This window comes from Rosa rugosa, chromosome 1 (assembly GCF_958449725.1).
Source record: "Rosa rugosa chromosome 1, drRosRugo1.1, whole genome shotgun sequence".
Lineage (NCBI taxonomy): Eukaryota > Viridiplantae > Streptophyta > Magnoliopsida > Rosales > Rosaceae > Rosa > Rosa rugosa.
Genome location: NC_084820.1, coordinates 46,569,368 through 46,596,207, shown reverse-complemented (window position 1 = coordinate 46,596,207; position 26,840 = coordinate 46,569,368). Strand labels below are relative to the sequence as shown.

Sequence of the window (26,840 nt, the reverse complement as noted above, 5' to 3'; positions counted from 1 at the left end):
GCATATATTCTCTTGAGATCAGTAGAGAAGCTGTGAAGAAAGGAGAGCGATATTTGGTGATCGTTCAAGTGAAGAAGGAGTTTGAGACGGAAGACAAGCTTTGGATTAGTTTTTGTCTAATCATTGTAGCCGAGCTAGTGCTATTCAAGTTTGTAAAGAACATATCCTTCATCATAAGTTAATTCTTATTCTGGGTTCTCAAGTGTAAGAGCCCCGCAGTGTTTTTAATCTCATGATTGAGGTTTTCACTGCGTAACCAAAAATCTGGTGTTCTGTTCGTTATTTTTGGTTTCTGCCCAGTAAGGATTGATACGTGCCTTGCAATCCCCATTTTCCAGAAAACACATTCTGTCCTTGTATTTTCAAAAAAGAATCAATCTTTAAAGCTATTCTCCACAAAAATTTCAAAATTTTGAATCAAAAGCACTACATCATTCACTAAAATCACAGAAAAGAAAAGAGAAAAGGCAAATTCTAGCTCGACACAGAACAAAAAGTCAAGCTTACAAGATTTCAGCTCTTAAAAAGTTCAAAACTTTGAAATCAAAACCATTACAGCATTCACCAAAATCTCAGAAAAGAGATCAAATGCAAATAAAACCCATGAAAACCTAGATGTAACGCATCCCTAATCTCCTCCGTTGGTTTCAATTAATATGCAGATCCTACGGTTTGTGATTAATAAGTCTGAATGTATATGTAAATGGTAACAAACGGTAACAAAAAAAATTCTAAAAAATTGTAAAAATTTCTCTATAAATACCTACCATTTATTTTACATTCCACACCCAAAAATTTATCTTTCATAGTTAGACAAAGTTTTTCTTCCTCCTCTTCCTATAGCTTTCATCTTCCAAATTTTTTTTTTTTCAATATGGTCGCACATGGTGAAGAAGGCGTAGATGAAAATGCCGAATCTGGGACGAGATGGACGAATGAGGAAGACATTCAATTGTGCAAGTCTTGGAAATATGTTTGCCGAAATCCGATCTTGGGTAAAGATCGAAAGAAAACTGATATATGGAAGGGCATGAAGCACCACTATGTCGCAAATTGGAGTGGAAAGGTACGATCAACTTCAACTTTTCAAGGGAGGTGGAAAAATTTGAAGATTGAACTCTATAAGTGGCATTGTGCATTAAGGCAAGCTCAAAATTGGTACAAGAGCGGTTCAAATGCGGTTGATGAGGTATTAATGTGTTGATAAATAATTTAATTTATTGATACATTATAATTAAAATTATTACTTGTCAAAAATAATGTAGTAATTATAATACCGTTATAATTGTACTAATTGATTTTGATTGTAATACGACGTACATTATAATTAAAATTATTACTGGATAAATAATGAAGTTATTATAACGGTGTTTATATTTGTACTAATTGATTTTTATTGTAAAAAAGTGAGATACATTGTAATTAAAATTATTACTTGATAATAGTTAGTTACTTATAATGGTGTTTATATGTATACGTAAGAATGGCTCACTGGCTCTCTTCAAAACCTAGCCGCCGAAGCTATGGTTCTCTAATACGGCGACTGATTCCGGTCTCTATCCTAAGTGGGGATTTGTTCTCCACACTTGGTGGTTTTTGCACCCACTCTCCAACGCGGGCTTGTTTCGGCGACCTCTTAGCCTTGTCAACGCGTTGCGCTCAGGGTATCATCACCATATCTCCTTGGTGTGAACTTGAAGATGATAGTGATCACCGGACAGATCTGAATGAGATCGGTAATTGGCGAGCATGGCTGTCTGGCTTTTGAATTCGACCACGGAAGGGATGACTCAAACCCTCATTCGATCAAATTGTGTGGGCTAACATAATGACTGCGAGGGTGATTTGGAATCGATCTAGATTGTTTCTAGGTGAGAGGTCTGGCAGTCAGAGGCTAGGCTTGATGTGGATTAAGGCTGAATTGGGAGATAAAGAATGGCGAGCCAGCTTGGCACTGGGTTTGAAGTGGATTGCAGGCCAGCCGTGGCTAGGTGAATCGATGCCGGCTTTGAATTGGTGTGATAAAGTCGTCCATCGTACTGTGACTGTGATCGAAGGATTCCGGTCCCATGGAGCGGCGGTAGCAAACACTGCTCTCCGATCAGAGAGGTCAGTGATGGCGGAAGTTACAATGGTCACCGGTGAGAGGATCCCTACTTCTGGTGGGGTGTCAAAATCATTTAGGTGGCCCATTTCATGTGGGTGGCCTAAATCAAACAGGCCTGCTGTTTCCTTAGTAGGTGGGCATTTTGTTTGGTTTTGGACCCTAGTGTGGCCCAAATTGATAAGCCTGGGTCCTTTAGGGTTTCGTATTTGGCACCCCGGAGAATTCTATCACTTCATGAATGGGCTCGGTTTCTTCAGGGTTTCGCTTTGGAATCTAGGAGCATTGACACAGAAAATCACTTTTACGGTCTTTCCAAACCTCCTAGCCCAAATGTTAAGGGCAAGGAGAAAATTTAAGTTTAGTTTTTACTTTCTGAACTTAGCCTATTTACTATGTTTGTTATCATAGTTCTTAGGCTCGCTTTAAAATAAGTGAGCGCTGATTGTCTAATGGGTGGTGCTAGCATACCACGTCCTAAACTTGCCTTTGAGTTGGCAAGGGAATGTATGTATCCGTGTCATTCTAGCTTATGATGAATGAAATGAATTCCCTTGGTTCAAAAATAAAATAAAATAATGGTGTTTATATTTGTACTAATTGAATTTTTTATTCTTTTTTAAATAATATAGATTGATGAAGCACATAAATTGTGGCATGTCGGGATGAAGAGAAAAGGGAAGGAAAAAAAAAATACAATTTTCAGAGTTTTGAATGTTACGAGGTTGTAAAGGGATTCACACAATTTAGAGACATCCTTAGCCATACAACCAGAGGAATATTAAAGGAATGAAGTCAACATATGCACACACAACCTCCTGTTGAATTCTCCCATTAATTTGGACATGGATGTAGATAAGGTAATTGTCGGTGAAACTGCAGAACCTTTGGTGAGGCCTCAAGGAAGGTAGGCTACGAAAGAAGCAATTCGGAAAGGAAAGAAGGCAGCCAATGATTCCAGTTCTTTGTCAACCGCTGTCGAGAGTATGGCGAGCAAACCAAAAAGAGGCAACCGCTATCAAGAAAAAACTCGATGAGGAATTTGCTCGAAGTTCCCAAAAAGAACATCAATGAGAGTGTATACGCTTGCAAATGAATATGCGAAAAGAGGTGTTTCTAATTCAAGAGAGGGAAGAACGAATTATGGAGATGGATACAAGTCAAATAGCGCCAACAAAAAAGCGTTATTGGTCAAGAAAGCAAAAGAAAATAGCGGAGAGAGAAGATGATGAAAAAAACGGTGGGTCAAGTTTTCAAACATCTTCTATGGGTGGATACTATCCGCAACCCCATTTCGGTGGTGCATTTCCACAATTACATTTTGGTGGTGCATTTCCACAACCTTCTTTCGCCAGTGGATTCCCACAACCACCTTACACCGGTAGATTCTCACAACCTCCTTTCACCGGTGGTTACTATCCGCAAACACCTTACACAGGTGGATTCCCTACACAACCACACTTTTCACCTTTCTCTACGGGTGAATCGACCGACCCTCACTCTAATGATGACCCTTCAAACACAAATTGGATTCCTAGAGAGGATGAGAATAATTAGGTGATTATGTATTTCAATTATGTAAGCATAAATGTTATGAAATAAAAATTGTATTTGAAAATTTCATTTATTAAAGCACACACCTTATATTAAAAATCATAGCATACAAACAACATAATACAAGTTAAATTAAAAAGCACACAAACAATAAGAAAAAAAAAAAAAAAAGCACAACTGGGAGTTAGTTTGGCAAGACATTAGCCAATTATTCAAATATCTACCAGATCTAGATTTGCAGATCTAGATCTGCAAGTTGCCTTGAATGTTGCATAAATGCTCTATGAGATCTTCTTGAAGGTTTGAGTGAGTGTACTCACATCTAATGGCATCGTATCGATCCATGAATCGGTTGAAATTATGACCATCTCTACCAACAGAATCAAAGTCATCACCGGTCGGTCCTTCCCAAACCGTAGCCAACCTGGGCCTCATATTGTTATCCTTTTCTTCATCTGACTCTAAGTCTTCATCACTGTCCTCAGGTCTTTCATCCTCGACTATCATGTTGTGTAATATAATACAAGTCAACATGATGTATCGAAGGTCTTTTATATCCCACCCACGAGCAGCTCCTCTAACAATACTAAAGCGCGATTGTAAAATACCAAAACATCTTTCCACATCCTTCATGTACCCCTCTTGAGCCTGGAAAAACTTGAGATCCTTGGGTCGTGTAGGCCTTGGAATTGATTTCACGAAAGTCGCCCATCTAGGATAGATACCGTCAGCGAGATAGTAACCTAATTGTGAATTTTGTTATTCACTTGGAATTGGATCTGAGGTGCTCGACCAGCAGTAACCTCGTCAAACAATGGGGACTTTGCCAGGACGTTGAGGTTGTTGCATGCTCTGGGCATTCCAAAGAAGGTGTGTCATATCCATGTTTCGTACGATGCGACTGCTTCGAGGATGATAGTGGGGATATGTTTTCGACCAATGTATTCTCCAGCCTAACCGGTTGGGCAATTCTTCCATTGTCAGTGCATGCAGTCGATGCTTCCAATCATCCCACGAAAACCTCTTCTCTCAGCTTTGGCAAGCAGTCTTCTGAGGTTTGCCGGAATAGGAGCTCGGAGGCATTCTGCCTAGTAGAGATTAACGATTCCTCTTGTAAATTGTTAAAGAGCCTTGATGGCGGTAGATTTTTTCATCCGACAATACTCAGCGCATTGATCTGCCCCAGCACCGTAAGCAAGCATTCGTAAGGAACATGTCATCTTCTGCTCCGGAAAGTAGTCCGACTTTCTTGGTAGCATCTGATTTCTAAACAAAGTACTGATCATAGCGGCAAAGGTCACCAGAGATGCGGTTGAAGACGTTGTGACTCATCCTGTAGCATGTTCGGAATTCCTCATCATTGAAAACTGGACGTTCAACAAAGTAATCTTCCATCATGTTTTTGCCTCTTTCTTCCCTAAATTGCTCCTCGTTTAGTGCACGAACCGATCGGGAACCCCGTCGTCGAGTTTGATTAGCAGATTCAGCTTCAGCAACTGCTGCGATCACAACGGCATTAGTCGCACACATCTCTTGATATTCTTCATCTCGAGACTGTCAAATCTTAGCCCACAATTTCTTCATTGAAATGAGGGAAGGAGAGGAAATGTGTAACTCTAGAGATATGAAAAAGGAGGAGATTGATGAAGATCAGATTGTGTGTGCATGTAGTGCTGTTATTTCCTCTATTTACAAACATGATCCTCCAACTAGGACACGTGTCAAGACATCGACATTCGTGATCTTATCCAAAATCTTAGATAAGATTACATTGATAATTACCGTTAGATTGAATAGTATGCAAATAATCTGGTTCGTTCAAAGTTGTCGGTAGTTTTTTTTATCTTTTCAAAAAAAATTGTCGGTGGTAGCTTCACTCATTTCAAGTAAAATTGTTGGTAAATGTAGGTGGCTCATAATTTGTTGAAAAATAGTAAATTGCAGTTTTGAGGCCGCAAACGATCCCAAAAGCCCGAAAAAGCCCACACGTCGTGGAGAAGCGACGAGTTTTGTTCCTAGGGTCGTTCCCTTTCCGAAAAGGTATAGCAATCACAATTCTGACACCAAACGCTAGATTTGTAGCAAACCGAATTTTCCTTTTTCACGATCAACCTGCTCTTCGATCCTTGTTGTCATCCATTCTACAACATTTATCCATAAATGTCCAAGATTACCATCTATATACATAAAATAGGTTTCAATTTTACAATGAATAAATTAATAAAAAATTCAATGAACAATAACTGACCGGTCAAGAAATAGAACGGGTGGAAACATATGTCCAGTGGCAATGAACAATGTCTTGACCCAGTGACCTTAACCTATTGACTCAACGGGTGAACTTGCTCTATGAGATTTGGACGCGGATGATGCATTCGGGAAGTTCAAGGATGATCTTGATAAAAAAAAAAAAAAAAATCAGAGATTGACATGATGTTCGCCCCCCAAGTTGGAGGAGGCAAACTGAATTTAGTCCTTAAAATTATCGCAACCCACGTCTTTAGACTCAGCTGTCCTCTCTCTACATATTACCCACCTCTCTCTTTCTCTGTCTAACCAAACCTCCAGATCAAATTCATTGCTCAGAGCCCATGACAGAATCTGATTTAAAAAAACCCAAAGCTCGAAAAGATTCAAACTTTGATTTTGGGTTTTCTATTTGATCAAAAAAACCCAAAATCAGACTATAATTCGGGGGTCTAGAGAGTGAAAAGGCCGAAGTTGGTAAAGGACCCTTCATCGTCCCATGAACCCCATTACCAACAAGCTACTGCATGTTCCTCTCCCGACCGCCGAGTCATCATCATGCCAGAGTGCATGATGTTGTGAAAATTGACTTGGTCCGAGTCGACTTGCTCAGATCTGTTGATGACTCAGTGGTTGGGTAGGATACAGGAACTGAATAGACTCAAATGGGTATACATGGAAGAAAATTGATCCAAAAAAATATATATAGTTATCAACTAATTTAATATTAAAAATGGGTTCAGATCATGGGATACCATATTTTATCTTGTAAGCCATTAGATTTTAAAATGTTCAACGGTTTGGATCCGTTGTTCAAATGATGTCAACACAACACCAAGTAATGTGGAAAATGACATGACATGACATTACATATTTGTAATCTGAAATGATAATTAGATTAAACTTTTCTTTATTAAAGAAAAAAAAAATCAATATAAAGAACAAATGACATGACATTACATATTTCTAAGGGAGCTCTTATTCATACCTTCAAAATTAACATTTGGACCTCACCACTTAATAGACCTCCAACTTACTTTTAGAAATTACTAATTTGCTATGCACCATAATCAAATCTCAAATGAGATTTCAAAGTTCAAATCAAAACCATTAATTGAGCCAACAGAAATAAACAGAGATCTTTTTTTGAGTAGAAGAGGTCATCCATTATGCAGCTCAGCAAGCAGTACAAAAACGATCCCCTCCCTATGGGGGCGACAGAAAGAACCGTTCCGTAGAAACTACTACAAAGCCAACCCTAACTAAAAGAGCAAACCAAACTAGTAATCTCCTAGTACACCCACCTTCTAAGATTAAACCCGAACAAAGAAGAGTAGAGCCCTGAGGAATTAAAAATAACACCCCGAAAAGCGAGGCTCAACAGGGTCTCTCTTTTCTTTGCGATCTTTCCCACTCAAAGTAAGAAATAAACAAGCCAATCATCTTTCAGAACAAAAAGATGAAGGCCCAAACTGAAAATGAAAATGGGAAACAATACAGTTGTCCAAGCCCAAAGCAAAGCTCTCGCAGCCCAATTCCAATGCTAGGCCCAATCAACCCACCTAGGGCAAACTCTAAGTGAGAAGAAAGCCCTGCCCCGCTACCGACCACCACTCGCCGGAGGACGTCGCCCGCTCTGCCACCTTCACTGGTAGGGCCCGATTCCAGGTGACACAGTTCAGGCGATGAGCAAAACACCATAAATAAAGAGAATGGATGCACATTTTTTTTAAGTCAAAATAAATAAAGAGAGATCTTATAACATCATCTATGGGTGAAAAGTTAATCTTTCGATTATTTAGTCGATAATTGTACAAGAGATTAACAACCAGATTTTGGTTGACTAAAACTGAGGTTTTAGTTTATGAACACCCAACGCAACGGAGAAATTAATTGATGGTTAAATTTTTAAAAATTCAAAAGTATTCTTGATCTAATCATTCTAATGAATAGCTATATGAAAATAACTTATATTTTCTAAGGACATCAAAGTACAACAATAATAAGAACAAAATTAGTTTTTCATTTTTATTTTTTTCAGCATAAAAAAATTGAAATTTATCAGTTAATTTAAAAAAAAAAAAATTGGGCTGGAAGAAATTAGACAAAAAAAAAAAGGCCAATGAAAGAAATTGGCACGAGTGTGGCGCGTTCTAATTGGCCGATTTTCAATCAACTAATCAAGCTAGAAGAAATTAGAAAGAAAAAACCAATAAAATTGATCGCTCACTCTACTCGGGGTTTAGGGGTTTTCTTCTTTTACTCTCTGCTGAGACTCGTAATGTCTCTTCATAATTCATATCAATTGCATAGTTAGAGAGCTTTCCTTCGTTACCTTCCCATTTCACTAAATCCTCGTGTTTCTGGGTCAAATTACATCTGGGTTTTCTTGATATATACTTCCATGGAGTCCAGTCCATTCCCAACTCATCATCTTCACCTGTACAATGAGAATGGGTCTCATTTCAGCATCTGGGTTTCTTAGATTTCAGCTCTAACCAGGCCCTCCCCATAATTTTGCTTCTGGGTTGTTTGATATTCCACCAAAAAGTTTAATCTTCTGAGTTGGTTTAAGCTTCAAGTTGTACCAACATGAGTAATCTTCGATCAACCTGCCAATTCTTCACTCCATTTCCGAGAGATGGTAAAGAATTCGAAGCAGTATCGGACATTCAACACCACCAAGCTTTCAAGAAACCCAGAGTCTCTAAGGTTGGGTCAGACTCGATGATTATTGAGAGAAGATATAAGTGGTTGCATTACAAGACCCGATTGTGCAACAACTTCAAACGGGGTCTTTGCCCTTATGGTGAGGCATGTCTCTATGCTCACGGCATAGAAGAAATCCGCAACACTTTGGGTAGTTCCGAAAATGAGAAGGGCTTGTTGGGTAGGACTGAGTATGCTCATCACAGAACTTGTGATGAACTTCGACTTTGCAAGTTGTTCTTGAATGAGGGGAAATGCACATATGGAGAGAAATGCCGCTTTCGTCATGTGATTCCGAAAAGTATCAGAGATGAGTCAGTGATCATTTTGACTAGTGGGTCTAAAGGGTCTCAAATTAGTGGCTCTGGGCAATTTGGGGGCAAGAGGTCTCTGGGTTTGGATGTTGACACTAATGGAGTGAGTGGAGGCAGGCATTTTAGGCAGCAAAGCTCTGTTGCAGCTGGGAGAGGGATGCTGAGTAATACCTGCATGGCTAGTGGAAGCTTTGCTCATGGACATGCCGGTAATAGAACAGTTCTGTGTTTAATATGTTCTAAAACACTTTGCTCATTGTTCTTATTTAATATGATTGCATCATTTTCTCTCGGCATATTTTGATGTGCATGACGTTGTTTTGATGGTGTTACCTTTTGTTATGAACATTTAGATGTCATATCATCCTTGGTATGAGTCATTTATTTTATATAGAAGACTGGTAGCTGGGAATAGGTTATGTTACATAGAACTTCTGGTTTTTTCAACCAAAAAAGGAAACAAAGATGAAAAGAACTTCCCCTTTTTTTAGATAGATAAAACAACTTCTGGTTTTGCATCAATAAGTGGAAAAACTTGTTTGACATTAATCAAATGACTTCATCAATACAGGCAATAGACTGGACTGCTTACAGGACTTGGGATTTGGAGAGCAACGTTCATTAGTTGTAGAAAATTTATAGAAAAGATCCATATGTTATGTATCACTTTTTGTGGACTGGCATCCATTTTGTGTTCCCTGAACTTTAGTACATAAACCTACATTTTATATTGTCATTGGAAAGATTGCATCCATTATCGTTTAGTCACGTCAAATGATGAATTTGTATCAGTTCATGATATCTAGAACATATGTAATTCCTTAATTTCTGATTATTCCCATTCTTCAATGCCCCTTTACTTGCTTAAAGACAGACTCAATCTTATGGGATGTACAATGATTCTCAGAGAACTAAGATTGTGAGATGTCTCATGGTTTTACAGTGCTCAGGAAGCTCTGTGGCTACACTACCATGGAGACTAAACATTTAAAGACTTTTACTACTTCTAGGGAATTGCAATTTATGGACGGCAACTTCAACTGGAATGAACTTGAGAAAATGAGTCGCATCTATGCTGATTGGATTGAAGAAATTCCTCTTGTACATAGGAAGATGGAATTCTGAGTCTGAGTACTTCATGGAAAAGATTTATTGGTTCTGTTTCTCTGTTTGCTTCTATGGATATTAAGTGTGTGGTGTTTTCCTCTAACACCTTAGTTTTGATGAATGGATAAGGGACTGATTTTGTTCTCAAGGCATGGCATGGTATTCTGGACACGGTTCATAGGAAGCCAGCTCTGCTGAATCAGGAAAATTATATTTCACTAGAATACATTAAAGTGGAATATCTTTTTTCTGAATTTTGTACAAAAAGGGATGTGGAATATATTTTTTCTGAATTTTGTTCAATTGGCAAAGTGTATGGTTTCCTTTTACTAGATGCTTTGTGAATGGTTAATGTGGCAAAATTATGTTTGTGCAAATTCTTAGAAATCTCATTAGTTCCACAACATCCTATTTGGTACCTATAAGAATGGTCCTTAATATAAGCTTCTGTGTGTGTGCGCGCGTGCGCGTTTGCATTGTTGCATGCGGCTTCTCTAATTCACCTTATGAGTATGCCAGCATTCACAATGTTATGCTCCTCTTCCGACTATTTATTGTGGTTGATGTGAACAAAAAATGTGTAAACTTGTTATGCGTACTGCTTCTTTTGCTCAAGGTAGCTGGGAGTCTGGGACTATTGATTGTGGATACTGTCAATAAAAAATGTGTAATGCTTGTTACTTCTTTTGCTCAAGGGTAGCTGGTAGCATAACATACAACCGGAGCAGTTCCTACTATTGTCTTACAGCCAATACATGATCTATCTCTACTTTAATGTTTTACTCCACTTGTAATTTTTCATGGTTGGAATAGAAAGGTCAGCAGACATGCTATTTGTAGCAAATAGCATGTCTTCTCTTTGACGAAGTAGCACTAAAAGCTGCAAATACAGGGCATTTGTTGCTCATGGTTGCAGATATTGCCTGTAGATTCGGGTCTGCATAACGAAACAGGGCTTGATTTTAGCATTCGGAAGGGATACAGTTATCTCATGGGTATGTATTCTATATACTGTGGATATTTTCAGATGGATGATTAGTATTCTAAATACTGTAGGTTTTGTGGTATTACAGCTACCACGTATGTGTATTGTAAATATGCAGTTACAAATAATCCAGCCAAAGTAATAGGAATTAGACCCAAATAGAAAAACTTCAATCATTTCAATTTGTTTGAGAGGGGAAAGGGGAGGTAATATCCATGCTTAAATATAAATAGTAAAACTCAAAGCTGCAGATGGGGTTGAAGTGCTAACTTTGCAGTTATTTGATAGCAAGTTGTGAATCGTATAATGCTGCTTCTGCTTGGTTAGTTTTAACTTTTGCCTAAACATTCCTAGAATGAGCTTCATTATGTGGTTGGCCATTAAGGGGAAGTTGGGTACTCTGACTCTAGACAGAATTGCTTATTTCACTTAATTTTTGGGTGCCCTTAATCCGCTGCTGTTTGGAACCATGTCTTGGTCAAGTGTGAGATGAACTAGTGTCCTCGATTATGGCCTCAAGCCGTCAAGTATTTCTTGCGCTCCAAAATGTCACTTTCAGCGGCTAATAGTATTATTAATTGCTTCCAAGTAGGAAATGCCTTTGAGCTGAGTTTGTTTTCTTTGATGTGCTCTCCTCCAAGTTACTTTCTTTTGCTAGAATATATATGCCTAGCTATTCTTCATGGCTGTAAAACCATGTTGTACTCTGTTCTTTGGTTTTTTTTTCCCCAATAAAATTCACAAAGCATGCTTGAATCAACAAAATTTACGATGTGTAAAATTAAGCAGCAAATTAAAACACACACTAACTAATCATCTCTGCACAGACTTCTCGATTCCATAATCTGAAGCATCATTCATGGCTTCACAGCAGACGGTGGGTTGACAGAGGGGGATGGTGCTGTTGCCTTTGCCTTTCTTTTATTTTTATCTTCCGCTCTCATTTCCACGATACGACAGAGATCTTCGTACGTGAAATACATAGTCATTCAGGCGATTATTGTTGTGTTATTCATTCATAATAGAGGGCCTCTATATATAGAGGATTCCAAGTACAATATTCTTGGAGTACAAGCAAAGAATGAATCAATAATAGTAAGAGAAGAGTCTTTGTTAGCCAAAATTTAAAATTTTAACAGAATTGACCCTAAAAGATTAATAAATTTTGAGAATTAATTAAATCACAAGGATAATTAAGACATTTACAAAATATATTTTTATTAATTTTTTTTTTTTAAAAGTAACCACAACCCACTTTTCTCTCTCCCATAATCTTTTGTCTGCAATAACCAACTCTTTTCTTTTTTATTTTCTGAAGAAAAAAAAAATAACTTGCATATCGAGCATGTGTGGAGAAATGCTAATATTCATAAATAGGATATCTACGAGAATACAGTTAGGCTAAGTAACCTTGTTTGAACTAGACACATAAATATTAGATTTCCTGCAACAAATTAAAAAAAGAAAAAGAAAAAAAAAGAGTGCGATGTGTGAGCAAAAAGCGATTTCAAGTAGAAGACAAACATATTACATTATTACCTTGAATATAGATTTCTCTAGGCCTGAAATCTGAAGAGCAACAGAACGAATAATGCATGCATTGCAAGGATAAATCTAAGCGATGTAATATTTTTTGAAAATGCTAATGTAGACGATGCAAAGAATAAGAGCTACCATATTTATTGGTCGTTATTTTATGGTAGTGGAATACTCTTCACTTGACTCTTTCTTTTGTTGAACAAATCTTCGAGTTCTTGAACAATTCTCAAGTTTAAGAACTCGTCGATTAACATACTTTTACTTAGCTAATCTTTGTATTACGTTATACACTTATACAACATGAATGGTCGGATTAGAAAATTATAAAGTTATTATGCCTTAATCGCAAGAGAGGGTGAATATGCTCATTCACCTAAGGGGTGAACCTAATAATTGTCCCTCTTTCTTTTGTTGAACAAATCTTCACTTGACTCTATGCACCTTGACGCGTGTGTGACTTTCTGATATACAGAAATGTGTGGGGAAGTTGGGTGGTGATTGTCATATCGATAGATGAGTTTTGAGAGTATTGGTGGAGTTATTTTTAGATAAAATTGAACTATAGTAACTCCGTTATTTAGGGGTGATCCAGGTCTTGGGTTCGAGTTACCATGGGGGTAGGAGTGAAATCATTTAATCATCTTTTAAAAAAAAAAAAAAAACTCGGTTATTTAGGGGTGATTTAGCATAAATTCTTTAGTCAATCACTGTGAACACCACTATCACTGACCTCTGTTATTACAATTTGAACCAGTATAACCACCCTTCTTTCCTCCAGATGGTCAAGCAATCACAAAATGCCCTATGCTTTGATCAGATGACAAGAGTAATGTAACTAAAATAGTAGATCAAAAGCCAATTAAATTTTCACTTTCTATAATATATATGCCCAATTACCAGCAGAGGTAACATCAATCAAAAGGCCCACAACTCTAAACCAATTGCTTATATGAGAAATTAACAATATTATAGTACATTTGGTTACACAAAGTCCTTAAGCACTTTGCAACCAGTAAGTTTCCTATCTAGCCAATCCTAACTCCATATCTCTCTCACTTAAATGTCGTGTACTTGTTTTTATGTTTAATTGAGCTCTAGTTTGACACTGATGAGAAGTCTATAGAGTATTGGATAATACCCGTTAATCTTATAGAGTAGAGATTTAGAGACCAAAATCTAAAAATTCGAGATGTGACATCTAAGAACTTGTAGACGCTCAAAAAGAGGCCATTTATTTTTCTTTGTTTCATACATATGACCACAAAAAAGAGGGGTCACATGTGTGTGGGACTGTTAAGCCCTAATGTCAGATTACTTCAGCTGAGTATCTAATAGAAGCTACGTACTTAAACTTTTCCTTTGCAATATAGTTTCATCCAAATTTCATTGTGGCTGTTTCTTGTGTGGCAGGTATATCTGATGTGGAAAACTACTTTGGAACCTGCTACAACAGTTGCAAAAATCATTGATTGCTAGTTCTATCTTTTTACTTGCTTGCAAGAAAAGGAGTTGCATGTGCATTTGGAATCAAATAAGCTGTACTAGACATTTTGTTCCATCCAATGCTTTAAATACTACCCAGAATCTTGTATTCCGATCGGTTGATAAGAATCCATAGAGTATTATGCGTACATGATATAAAACTTGAAATATATTACTTGTACAGAAGTACTATATGTCGTATGCCAATAAGATTTATTATCTGTTTACTGCTTATTTCAATGTTATGAAGCTGGAATGATTGCCATAGCTGAGGCTAGTTCCTTCTGAAGGTTTGGGATTTAACGCTGTCTGTTCTCCAGAGACTCAGCTACTCTGTCTTTCTTCTTTATAGTTCCTACAGGAATCAATAGGCTCAATTGCAAAAGCTTCTACATTGCACATGATATGTTATTATGTTTGATGGGAGTGAGATTCCATGATCTAATGTTTCTAAGAAACAAAACCTGCCACTAGTCCATGCTCTATGGGATCTCTTTTTTCAAGGACACTACTGCTCTAAGCAAAGAGGCTCTAGAGCTTTTGTTTTCCTCGGAAAGTTTGACAGTGAAAAGTATAAATCCCTTTAGGAATTTCACCCATAAGGCCCTAGCTTGACCAAGAGTGCTTTGTTAAATTCTACAACATCACTAAATTACATAGCATCCTTGTATTTAAGGTAGGTTGATATAGTTTAGCTTCCCTTGTGAAACCTGCCTTCTTCACCATTTCTGAAACCAGCATAACTGAGCTATAAGCCTATAACAGACTGGACTTTCTGACAAAAGCTTTGAGGAGATTGAAAAGAGGACATAAGGAAACCTAGGATAGCAAAGGCAACGATCATAAGGAAATGTCTCCCTCCTAAGAATACTTTCGTTGCTTTCGCCATTACTCGTAGTTTAGTCTGTGACATATCATGATTTTCTAAGACCTCAATACTGGGCAAACCTAAGTACCCATTAGAATATGGAAGACATTCTTTGATCCTCGAAATAGAATTAAGAATTTCTGGAGTCAAACTAAAAGTATTGAGGCTAAAATAGATGCTGGATTTTTCTAGGTATTTCTTCTAGCTAGCATGAATACCACATAACCTAAATGAAGGATACTCAAATCTCAATATTGTCTTGCAGCAATGTGGTCAAATACCATGTTTCACCAAACCCATGGTTGATAGATTATGATTTTCTATGACATAAATATATGAATAAATAAATAAGCAATTGAATACAGGGGAAAATGAGGTAGTTCTACTGAAGTTCTTTCCTCACTACGCTTCTTAAATTGGCAATAAATAAATATATGAATAAATAAATAAGCAATTGAATACAGGGGAAAGTATTCTACACACATTTCCCTGACATAATACAATTTTTAAGAATGGAGGTCTTATGATAGATATACAGATTTAGATTCCCGAGGAACTGTATTTTCATGTACCTTTTTCAGCAGATGTAGCCCATTTTATGGTTGACCAGGCCAATGCATCCATAGGGTCAATGCATTTCTTAATAAGAGGATCATCTCGGGGAAGAAGATCATGCATATCATCAAAGGCAAGAATCACAGAGTTCACAGCCCTCACCAGGAGAACCTGGATTGCAATCCTCAAAAGATTTTGTGACCCCTCTATGTCTTTTCTATTAAAAGCTTCAATAGCAGGGATGACAGTGTGTTCCATGGTCGCTTTATCTGGCAACACAACCTCAAATCCCTGCAATTGCAATCAAAATGAGTAATATTTTCTGGTCACAAAACGAGTGCTAGTATGAATACCCTAACCAGGTGTCACAGTAACAAATAAATCAAGGCTAATAGTATTCAGTTATAACTTATAAGCCTCATGATTGCAACTTTAGTGCACCAAGGAATTCATATTTAGCAGGCAGGAAAGAATGCAATTGTATGAAGTTACCACCAACTAAAAAGATATTAATAGAGCGGGACATGTTAATCTATAGTGAAAATCCCCCAAAGGAAGTAATCTACCCAAGCACAAGGACTTGGTTAAGTTGTGTAAGTTTGCATTATTGAAAATGCTATGCGATGTAACCAAAAACATCTATGCAATGTAAAACTGGAATCTAAGTCTTTTCATTTCAATCTAAGGTATCTGAGAAATGATATAAATCTGAACCATGCTTGCTGTCAACCAGAAGAATTTGTATGTGTGAGTGAGTGGACTAGTGAACACAATGAAATTTTAATGAGGAACTAAGAAACACATTCATTTTCTGATGTAACACAGAATAAGTTGGATATCCAGTTCCCTTAAATCTAAAATTTATTCATGACCTTGAGATTTTCTTCTGCATCAGTATTGTTCAACATAGTTCAGTTAACAAACATATGGGGACTAGATACTAATTTATGCCTACAACACTACATAACCTGAAACAAAAGCTTCAACAGAAGATTACCTCCCTTTTCAGTTTCTCCTGATAGAATCCTGCTGTCAAAGTTGCATTAGTGGCAAGCACTCCAATCCGCAAAGGACTCCTGGCTTCAAGTGGCTTCAACTTTGCTTCCTTGAGCCCCTTGGCAACACACTCACCCATATGGAGGAAAGGAACAGAACATCCATCAGATATTTCATTATGCCAAGAATGTGAAATATGACAAGGCATTACTATGCAACGAGCACCAGAATTTTCAAGATAAATCCTCTTACTCCTCAGATTCTCCACAACTGAAGTAGGATCAAGTTTAGTCCGTTTATTTTTACTGTCAAGCCAAGGTAAGGAGCTTCTCTGTGTCAATAACAGCTCTTTATTTAACACAGGATCAGAGCATAGAATAAAAGGAGGGCAACTTTCTCCATTCTTACTCCACTGAACTAGTTTTTTCAGAAAAATAACAGTAGAATTGACAGATTGCCCTCCAATTATACCAATTGTATTTGGTAGACCCAGAAAAGAATTGCTGCAGGCGGTACTCAAACCCGAATTCTTCTTATACTCTGGAAACTTCCTAGTTTGTAAGAGAACTGGGGATAGAGCTAGAGCTAAACCCTGATTCCACCTTGTCTTGTAGAGGGCTTTATGTGTATTTACAAAGCCCAATTTGCGGAAAGGATAGTTCAAAGTGTGGAAAGAAGTTGTCATACTTCCATCAAACCAACACCAAAACCACTCCTACATGCAAACAGCTCTGCAAAAACTATTGAATTTTGCAACTGGCCTCCAAAAAGTATAAAATTTTTCAATAAATAAACATGTAACATGAAAATTGCACAGAGGGTCCAGTGCAGAAACCCAGCTTCGTCAGTCAACAAGCATAACAAAATACAATCCTTTAACTACAGATTACTCCCAAATCCATAGACTCTCCCTGTCTAGTCTTACACAAATCCCCAAACCTGAAATCTCAAGATCATTCTTAATTTCTATGATAGATGCAAGGAAGAAAACATGAACACAGATGAAAATCACGATCAGAAAGCTGGAGAAGTAGAGCAAGCGAGTGAGTGCGTAGAAATTTTCACGATTTGAGGATTATAAATCACTTAATGGTCTTAGTTTATGGCCCTACAAGAAAGACATATAATTCACCAATGGACCATTAGTCAAGGAAGTGAGAACAAATATTTGTGCCTGTAATGATCTAAATAGTGTCAAATTTGACACTAAATGTTGTCATGTTCCAGCAGACCAACAGGACTTGAAAAGGAATGCAAATTAACTGTAATAATATTAACAGCATGTGGATTATTTGCACCTTATTGGATCCTTTCTGAGGTCACTTTATTCTGGTGTCAAAATTCGATTCTTTTTACCTTACTAATTGCTCGAGTGTTTTCATAACCTAAACCCTAGACTGTCCTTACCCTGTTATAAACTTGGAGGCATAGTACTCTATTTAATTTCTATCTTAAAGAAGAATCACACCAACTAATAACAACAACAAAATTAACAGTAAGGTGGGGAGTCAATGTCTGGATGACATATGATTTTGCAAAGTTGTTCCAGAGTTACAGATGATGTCATGTGCATATGATTGTGTATTTGAACCCTCCATGTGAGTTTATCCACAAAAACCATGTACATATAGTGATGCCAAGCAGCATATGGTCCACATTTTCATATCATGGAGCATGAGTGAGGCCACATGTACTCACCTTCCTGTGCAAGTGAGAATTGGAAAAGGACTACTTGAATTACAACAGCACTGAGAAAAAATCCAGTAAATTTTGGAAATAATTTCACTTTGAAAACTTGGGGTTTTTTATGCGGGTTTGGTTTCAACTAGCTTAATGCATATCCATCATGATCATGCCAGCCGGTTAAAGAAAATGGATTTTTGCGGCGGAATCAAAAACCCGCTAAATCAATCACTCAAAGATCAAAGTAGGACAAATCACAGAGAAGACTGAGCAAGCAAAAGTAAGGTGAGAATGAAAGCATGCTACCGAATGACCACTGAGAATGAAAGCATGCTACCGAATGACCACTGAGAATAAAAGCATCTCAAATAGAATTACAAAATAATCCAGCAGTAAGCCTACAAGGTCATAATAGTTCAGACATTAAGACAATAGAAAGCAAAGAAAAACGGACAACAAAACCAGAGAAGTATCAATTTGTGCTCTGCTTCAAATAATGGTTTATGCCTTCGAAAACAACCAAAACCAACAAGAAAGAAGTTTTCCATATGATTTGGCTTTATGCTGCGTGAACTGTAATCTGTACCTAGTGATTCATACAAAACAAATACGTAAAAGAAAACCAGTGACTTCTCATTTCCTACATAGAACTCTTAAGACTCCTTCACCTCCGGGTAACCCATTTTAAAAAGACTGAGCTGAGGAAAATCCAGATTATATATAATTTCTGTTCCCTTTCCAATAAGGAATAGTCATAGTTCAAAAAGAAAAGAAGAGGAACCCAGAAGCTGCAGTAGTACACATGTAATGCAATTATAAATTCAAAGAAAATTGAAAGCACGATCACCAAGTTAAGCAAACATGTTAGTAATAGATTACTCAGCATATTAAACCAATAGCTTTAGAAAACTCTCCATTAAAATTCCTCTCTAAATGCAGTCAGTTCAACGACAATACTGGTTTTGCTAGCATCACAGGAGTAGATCTGTTCCTTTCTCTTGAACTAGAGTAAAGAAAGATGAACTTTTTACATCAAAATTGGTTTCTTTCCTCAAACACAATTAGTCAAAAGAGTTCGAAACAAACTAATGATTTCTGAAGACGTCATGTACTCATAAACGTTTTTCTTTTACAATCTGAAGACCTCTGCAACTTCGAATTATCCTCCTTACATCCTTAGCTAGAGACAAGAAGGCAGAACAGACGGCAATTGACATTGCTGGGTGGATGTATATAAGATTTGGACTAGCTGATTTGCTCAATATAATTTCCTTGACAAGGCCCCATAGGATAAGAAGCACTCCATAGAAGCTCATTCTCCATGGTTTTATAAGTCCACAGAATGCTCCAGCGACTGACAGGTAGCTTCCAACCAGAACCTGGTGCAAGCCAGAGTGAGAACAAGTACTACAGACTTTAAGCAATGTTCATGCACTTTATCTCTCTCTCACTTCTTTTTTCCGTTTCATTCAGCATGCTCCATAACTCACTTTGTTCTTAAGTTCAGTTGATAACATCTCTTTTTTCCATTTTCTTTTTGTTGAAGAGAGCATACGAAAGGAGATCAAAGATATCAAAGAGATAAGGAAGAGAGGATGAATGATAGATAGAATGGACTGGAAACAATTTCTAATACTTCAGAATTCAGAATTTATTACCAGTGGAGCTGAAATTGTTACCCTGTTACAAATTTTAGCACGTCATTTAATCAAAAGTTAAAAGTTGGAACACCAAACTCAAAACTAATAGGCCATGAGTGGAGAAGGACAAAGAATTTAATACACAGACACGGAACGCTGGGCATGACAGGCAGATGTTACTATGTTAAGGTTGGCATAGCAAACTCAAAGCCAATTAACAATGATTAGAAACACTTTAGATTTTATGTACCAAGTCTAAGACTTAGAAAGCTCAATGTGAGAGTTATGTACTGAAAAGCAGATACAATAGAGTTTTCAGCAACATCACATCCAGTTGAGAGAAATGTTATAAACGTACTAACCTCTAGGCGCTGGAGATCAGCAATTGCATCAGCTGCCTTTACAGCAGAGGGGTTATGTAACTTCAAGTTACTATAGCTTGGAATTGCTTCATTTTTCACCAATGCATTTGCAATGGCACCTGGGTAGACTAGTGCTTTTATTGCAACTAAAGGAAACAGATCACATGCCATCAGCTGAGGGGCTGTGACTGCTATTGGTGATGTACATGTTCCAGATCTACACGGGACACTGGAAACATAGAAAATAAATATGTTTACTCTGATAAAGAAATATAGTAAATGCCTAGCATAGTTTCAGGAAATGAAATTGGCAATTCTTTGTCTGTTACATTTTGTTGGTTCTTTCTGAAATAAGCAGGAAGAATCTGCTGGCATGAGTAATATACCACAACCACCAAAATAGACCACTAAACATTGGGTACCAACTTATGTGTGCTCAATGCTCACACTTTTAACCCAATTTATTCTTAGCAAGCAGAACAACATTTGCCATATAAGCACTTAAAAGGGCACATGGTACTGTTCCCACTTGAGTAATAAAAAAAACAGGAGCTAGTTTAATTTCTCTTTTAAAATCATTTCTCAGTAGCTGCTAATTTGACCACATACAGCACATATGGCACCAATAAATTTAAAAAATGAGTATAACCCAGATCTCACAAATGGAAACAAAGCACTTTGGCCTGTATCATAACAAAGAAATGAGCTCAGCTCGCACAATTTGGCCAATCAGAACAAAACCCACATCTGGTCTTTGCAAAGCAAACTGAGCACTACATACATTTACATATATATATCAGTTCAGTTTCATCAAAATGTAAACCCATTACGGAGACCTGGAAAATGGGATTTGGGAAAGGAATGTAGGCGCATTTGGGTTTGCTTATTGCATAAAAATGTGTATTAGATTGGTGTGTAATGATGACAATTAAGAGAAAAGAAGACAAAAAGGTGGGATTTACCTGAAAAGAGGAATCTGAATGATGATGACAGTGAAATAGATACACGAAGCAGCGAAGGATATGGTGGTTGCCCATTTCCTTGAAGAGGCCATGGCAAATGGGTTTTCAGAGAGAGAGAGAGAGAGAGAGAGGGCGGGGCCTAGTGGGGGAAAAGGTAGACGGAAAGCGGCGGAGCGGTCCCGGAAAGCTATCGCGGGGGCACTACTGAAAATTTTTCTTCTTCTTCTTCTTCTTTTGCAGCACAACTGCACGAATCATATGTGAGGTAACTTTTATTTTCTTTTCACTATGGTTACCTCTTTTACCTATCAATATAGGTGATATTCACACTCCATTTTGTATTTTGAATTACTACTCACACTCTCTTTTAGTGGTTAAATAGAATACAAAAGAGAGGTTGGATAGTAATTTTTGAAAAACTAATGGAGTGTATGTATCACCTCCCAACAAAAAAAAAATACACCAGAACAATAATTTATATAAATATATATCCAACAGAAAAAACAGGTAAAAATGTTTTTTTTTTCTTTTTTAGTTTTAGATTATAATAATATATTAAGACCGAAGTTTACACAATATGTGACATAGCATTCTCTAAACAGAGATGCTAAATTGGCGTAACAACGAAATTCTATAAGTAAGGATCGCATTCCTGCTTGAACACCGACTAATTGTCCTGAACCATTGACATATCCTTTGAAACCAAACTACATCTCCATGTTGATGTTTAAAATTGCACCAAATTAGCAGCTTGCATGTTAGCATCATTTTATATTTTAGGGGAAATGAGTCAAACGACCACTCACCGCACCGAACCACATTCCCTAAACCACAACAGCAAACTCATAAACTTAATTTGCTAATCTTTGAACTTTTTATCTTGAAACGAATGAACCCAAAAGCCTATACGAAACTTCTTTCTCAATTACATAATTCATCGTCAAAACGAACCTATAATCATTTGAAAATCCCAGAAACAAAAATTGGGTATGAAAGCCCATATCTAGCTTTATTTTTTCTTCTTCTTTAATCAATATTTGAAACACCACAAGCAACATTGAAATTGTCGTTAGTCAATAAATACTTGTTAAGGCAATTGAGGATCGTTAGTAGTTTGTGTTTGTAGGAAACCCAATGCCATGGTTTTTTTTTTTTTTTTTTTTTGAGAAAGAAACCCAATGCCATGGTTTGGTGGTCAATCCAATCCTTTCTATAGCTATCATTAGGTGAACACTTCCTTTATGTAACATCTTTTACAATTATGATGCTACTGGGGATGGGATGAACATGCTCATTCACTTCATTTGTGATTAATGAACATACTCATTCAGATTGTTCGAGAGACATCAGCGTCTCCGACCGATTCCACGATCTAGCTACGTCGAGAACCGACCCAACTTCGGCTTCCGATTCTGACAATCTCAGGTTGGCGAACCGGTGGCCATTGAACCGCCTTGGCGGCACGAGGCGACCCGTGGCTTTGGAGTGACCAATCGACTACAGACGGCGACGAAGCAGAGGCCAAAAGCTTTGCGTTTTTCTAGCAGTTCTTCAGCAAATTTGGGCATCTTCGGCGGCGGATTGACCTACATGAGAGGGGATAGTGATGTGCTCATATTTTTCTATATTTCTATGCCTCTTAATCTTTATTTTTATGTTTAGTCCTCCTTATTTATGATTCATTTACATCTTTTAGTGTTTTTGTAGGTTTGTTTCATAGAAAGAAGAAAAGAAACTAGAATGAGCTAACTAGGATTGAAGGCAATGTGCAATCCCAAGTCCTAGAATCTGCTAGTGTAGAACATACAACTTCTCCGAATTACTGGGAACGTACCAGATCGAATCAGACAATGAGCTCTATATGCATTGAAAGCTACGGATGTCTACTTTATGTAGAATTTTCCGAATCTCAATTTCGACACTTTAGAGAAAGTTATGATTGTTTGAGTGAAGATAGGTCGAACAGGAAACCTGCTCGGGATTTTACAAACGTTTGTGGAGAACTCAAGTTCCGTGGCACGAGATCATCAATCCTAGTGTTTCAAGGGCAAAGATTTAGATGAGGATGCAAAGAACACATGTATTCCTACTTCTACAAGAGATATTTCAAGATTTTTTGATACCAAATCAAGAAAAGAATTTTAATCCAAGCCTTACAAGGAAACTTGAAGCCAAAGATGTGTAGAAATCTTCTCTATATAAGAGAGCACAAATTTCATAAGAGGAGGAGTCTTGGGAGCACAATGTAGACGCCGAAGGAGTAGAGACGACTCATCTATTTTCCCCTTCTTTTCCCTTTACATTATTTTTATGTTTTTCCTATGTTTTATTTAGATATATTTTGCTAAACCTTTTCTAGGGTTAGGATGATGCCCTATCATTATTGTTTATGTACTTTGATGTTATATTTATGGATTTATAGTTTCTTTATGATGAAAGCTTAATCACTATTTGAATTGATGCTTTATGTTTAAGTTTTTTGATTGATCACCTTAGGGCTTTGCATTTAGTAATTGGAAGACAAATTTGAAGCAGAGATGCAATATAATTTGATCAGCTTCTTGTGATTAATTGTGGTAAATTACATAACTTGAGAAAGAATAACGGTTTGCTTGATTCTCTTGTTTTCTATAACGTAATGAATCCATGCATGTTAAATTTATACCTGAGAAGGATAGACTACATAGCTAGGTTATAAGATCTTTTACCTGAGAGGGAGAGCATCATACACTTAAGGAAAACTATGGTCTAGAGTACCTGAGAAGGACTTAGATATGGGAATTATCATCTAGAGAAACAAATGAATCTATTGATTGCATCGAAACATAAATAGGATTGTTAGTGGTTGATTCTAAAATCCTAGGTTATATTATTTTTGCTTTTCAACTTATATTTTGTTTGTTTGTTTCTTTAATTTTCACGGGAAAATCTTCGGTACACGGCGTGAAGATACACGCACCACTGAGATTGAACTGTTTTGAGTGATAAATAACGGTCCCCACATATGGACGGCTGAGATTACATAGTTAGTGTGTGTGGACTTGCACTGCCGTGTATAGAAGAATTTTTGAATTTTCATATTATTTCTTTATTCGAAAATCTAAAAACAATATCTTCTTTCTCTTGATTGTTCATTGTGTTTATGTGTCCTTAGTTTAGATTAATTAGGTTAGGATTTAAATTAATTATCAATCTTCAATTGGAATGACCTCGTACTTGCACACTATACTAACGACGATTCGTATGCTTGCGAGTTTTAATTAAAATTTCACAACAGATAGCATCGTAATTTCATATATTTTTATACCCTTAAATGTAAGATTCTAGGCTTAGTTCTTTTCATTTTTGAGTCATTTACTTTGTCTTTGTGTTTTGTAGTTTAAGTAGGAGAAAAGAAAGATTTGGAGCTTAAAATCTAACACAGGGTTGAAAGTGTGCTTGCTATCCTGAGTTTCCAGAATTGCTTCTGCTGAGCATAAACTTTGAGGATTAAACTGTACCTTCTCACAGGGAACTAGCAGGCAAGACATGTACTATTGGAAAGACACGGATGTTAGCTTTCTAAGGAATTTTATGGAAGTGCATTCGCATTCTTCTAGAGAAAGTTATGATGATTTAAGTGAACCCAGTTCGGGAAGGCAGATTCTGACAAGTTTTGCATATCTTTTCGGATATCCAATTTGTGAGGCCCAAGTCCATTGATCTTAGCATTCGATGGAAACAAGACAAACGTGGATGAATACAATCAGGAGTTTTCTTCTTGTACCAAAAGAATCTTGAGAATTTCTCTCCAATTAAAGTGCAATCCTATTCCAAGTTGGATAAAGAGACGTAAGAGCCAAGAAAGCTATGTTGGTAGGACTTTCTCTCAAAATAAAAGGGTCAGAAACGTGAGATGCAAAAAGGGGACTTGGAGAGTAGATTGGAGACGCAATAAGAGCAAGAGGAGTCACATCCATCTTCATTTCTCGTTCACTATGTTTTTCTTAGTTATTTTTATCGTTTCTTTTTGCTAAATTCCTAAGCTAGGGCTGAGATGAAACCCCTAGTATGAATATTTTATTTATTTAGTTGGTTTGCTATTAAATTTCTAGATTGTTATGTTAAACTCTTAATCACCGTTTCAATAGAACTTTTATTCAAAATCTTTGCTCAGGATCAATAAGACCAAGGTTTTGTTTACTAGTTATTTGGTTGGAGAACATGAGGCTTGATCAAAGAGTAGATGTTTCCTAGGGTGCCAAAAGATAATTCAATCTTGTGATTAAAGAGTTGTAAATTACGGATACAAGTGCTTGATCATAGTTGATATTCTTGTTTGCATGATTTCCTAGTTCTTTTGTGCTTAATAGAGTTGAACATGTTTACTTGAACCAGATCATTAAGTGAAGTAAATTATAGTTTAGCTATACTTGAGCTCTATACGGGATCAATAAGTTGGAATTCATAAGTTAGAAGAATTTTCCCATATGTCCAGGATCAATAAGGCTTATCTATGAGAATCTTTAGCATGAAATCTAGGGAATTCAATGGTTATCAGCTATTAATAGAGTAGAAGTACTAGGTGGTGGATTGAAAGTCTTAGCATTCAATTCTCATAGTTTTCAACCTTATGAAAAACTCTCTGAACTCTTTTGTTTATATTCTTAGCTGTCTAGTTATAATTTCAATCATCACAATCTTCCCAAATAGTTTTTTATTTATGTGTTCAATTGGTTATTTGAGTTAGAATCAATTCGAGTTTCAATCCTTGTTGGAACGACCTCGTTCTTGCAAACTATACTACAATCAATTCGTGCGCTTGCGAGTAATCATTTAAAGCACAACAAGAGGGAGAATAGATGGTGGTAGTACTCTAGTAGCAGAATTGAGTAATTGTTGAGAAAGTGAAGAAAAAGGGGAGGAGTTTTTCCAGTGTCGTGTTCTTCGTCAAGAGGTTAACTTACTGATTTGGATTCTGTTGTAGATTGATTTCAATATCAAGGACTCCAATTACTCGAGGAACCAAAGGTTCGTGACTTCTGATGATATGAAAAGATAAGTATTAGAATCCAGATCGATGGTAAGCAGGGTCGATTGACCATCCTAATACCCATGTAGCTACGCCCATGATGCGAGTTAACCATTCCATGAGAGAGATTGTTGATGGCTTGAGAGTGAAGGGTGGTCACTGACTTCCTTGGGTTTGATCCCCTTAACCTCTAGAGGGTTAGCTACACCGGTCAAACGATGATTTCGATCAATGACGACCCGGTTTCGTGTGTATAGCTAGGTAGTCGAAGCTCTTGCTACGCTTACCTGGTTATGAGTTGATTTGAGTGTGGATGCAGATACTGTCCACTGATAACAAGACTGGAATGGATGGAGCTAGGTGTGCGAACTTTGATAACTTATCGTATCGAAAATCTTTCATTTTCTAAATCACTCTTTATTAAGGCTGTCATTTGGATGGTTCGAATCGGTTATAGACATTACCAATTTTAAAACCAAAATTTTCAGTTTCAAATTGAGCTACCATGTGCCAACCAAAATATTTGGTATTTGATAATTTCTACCAAATTCAATTATTCGATTTTCGGTATTACCAATTTGTCCCTTAAAATCCATCAAAAACTGTCCTTAAGCGAGCAGCTTCAATCAATCTATATCAAAAAAATGGAAACAAAGAGTTTCAACAAATTTAAGATTATTTGGCGCCTCTCTCTCTCTAGCTTTTGTAGTTTTTACAACTTT

At 37.0% G+C, this 26,840-nt stretch overlaps 4 protein-coding genes across 8 annotated transcripts; 1 reads left to right on the top strand and 3 right to left on the bottom strand.

The window, feature by feature from the left end:
• Positions 1-3,901: 3,901 nt before the first annotated feature.
• Positions 3,902-5,188, bottom strand: LOC133729184 (uncharacterized). The gene is made up of 2 exons (XM_062156674.1): positions 4,938-5,188; positions 3,902-4,370 (listed from the first exon to the last, which is right to left on the bottom strand). The coding sequence occupies exons 1-2, from the start codon at positions 5,186-5,188 to the stop codon at positions 3,902-3,904; spliced, it is 720 nt and encodes a 239-aa protein (XP_062012658.1).
• A 2,971-nt stretch (positions 5,189-8,159) lies between these two features.
• LOC133739016 (uncharacterized) lies at positions 8,160-10,364 on the top strand. 5 transcript variants are annotated; one of them, XM_062166727.1, is made up of 2 exons: positions 8,160-9,137; positions 9,872-10,364. In XM_062166727.1, the coding sequence occupies exons 1-2, from the start codon at positions 8,498-8,500 to the stop codon at positions 10,051-10,053; spliced, it is 822 nt and encodes a 273-aa protein (XP_062022711.1). In that variant the 5' UTR covers positions 8,160-8,497; the 3' UTR covers positions 10,054-10,364. The 5 variants fall into 5 exon arrangements, with proteins under 5 accessions (XP_062022711.1, XP_062022736.1, XP_062022729.1 ...); XM_062166752.1 differs by having other exon boundaries at positions 9,836-9,957; XM_062166745.1 differs by having other exon boundaries at positions 9,803-9,939.
• A 3,860-nt stretch (positions 10,365-14,224) lies between these two features.
• On the bottom strand, positions 14,225-17,627 carry LOC133725133 (uncharacterized). The gene is made up of 3 exons (XM_062152263.1): positions 16,462-17,627; positions 15,482-15,755; positions 14,225-14,396 (listed from the first exon to the last, which is right to left on the bottom strand). The coding sequence occupies exons 1-3, from the start codon at positions 17,143-17,145 to the stop codon at positions 14,341-14,343; spliced, it is 1,014 nt and encodes a 337-aa protein (XP_062008247.1). The 5' UTR covers positions 17,146-17,627; the 3' UTR covers positions 14,225-14,340.
• A 1,409-nt stretch (positions 17,628-19,036) lies between these two features.
• LOC133739007 (uncharacterized) lies at positions 19,037-21,365 on the bottom strand. The gene is made up of 3 exons (XM_062166718.1): positions 21,108-21,365; positions 20,146-20,374; positions 19,037-19,522 (listed from the first exon to the last, which is right to left on the bottom strand). Exons 1-3 carry the CDS (start codon positions 21,197-21,199, stop codon positions 19,256-19,258), a joined length of 588 nt encoding a protein of 195 aa, XP_062022702.1. The 5' UTR covers positions 21,200-21,365; the 3' UTR covers positions 19,037-19,255.
• Positions 21,366-26,840: the final 5,475 nt, after the last annotated feature.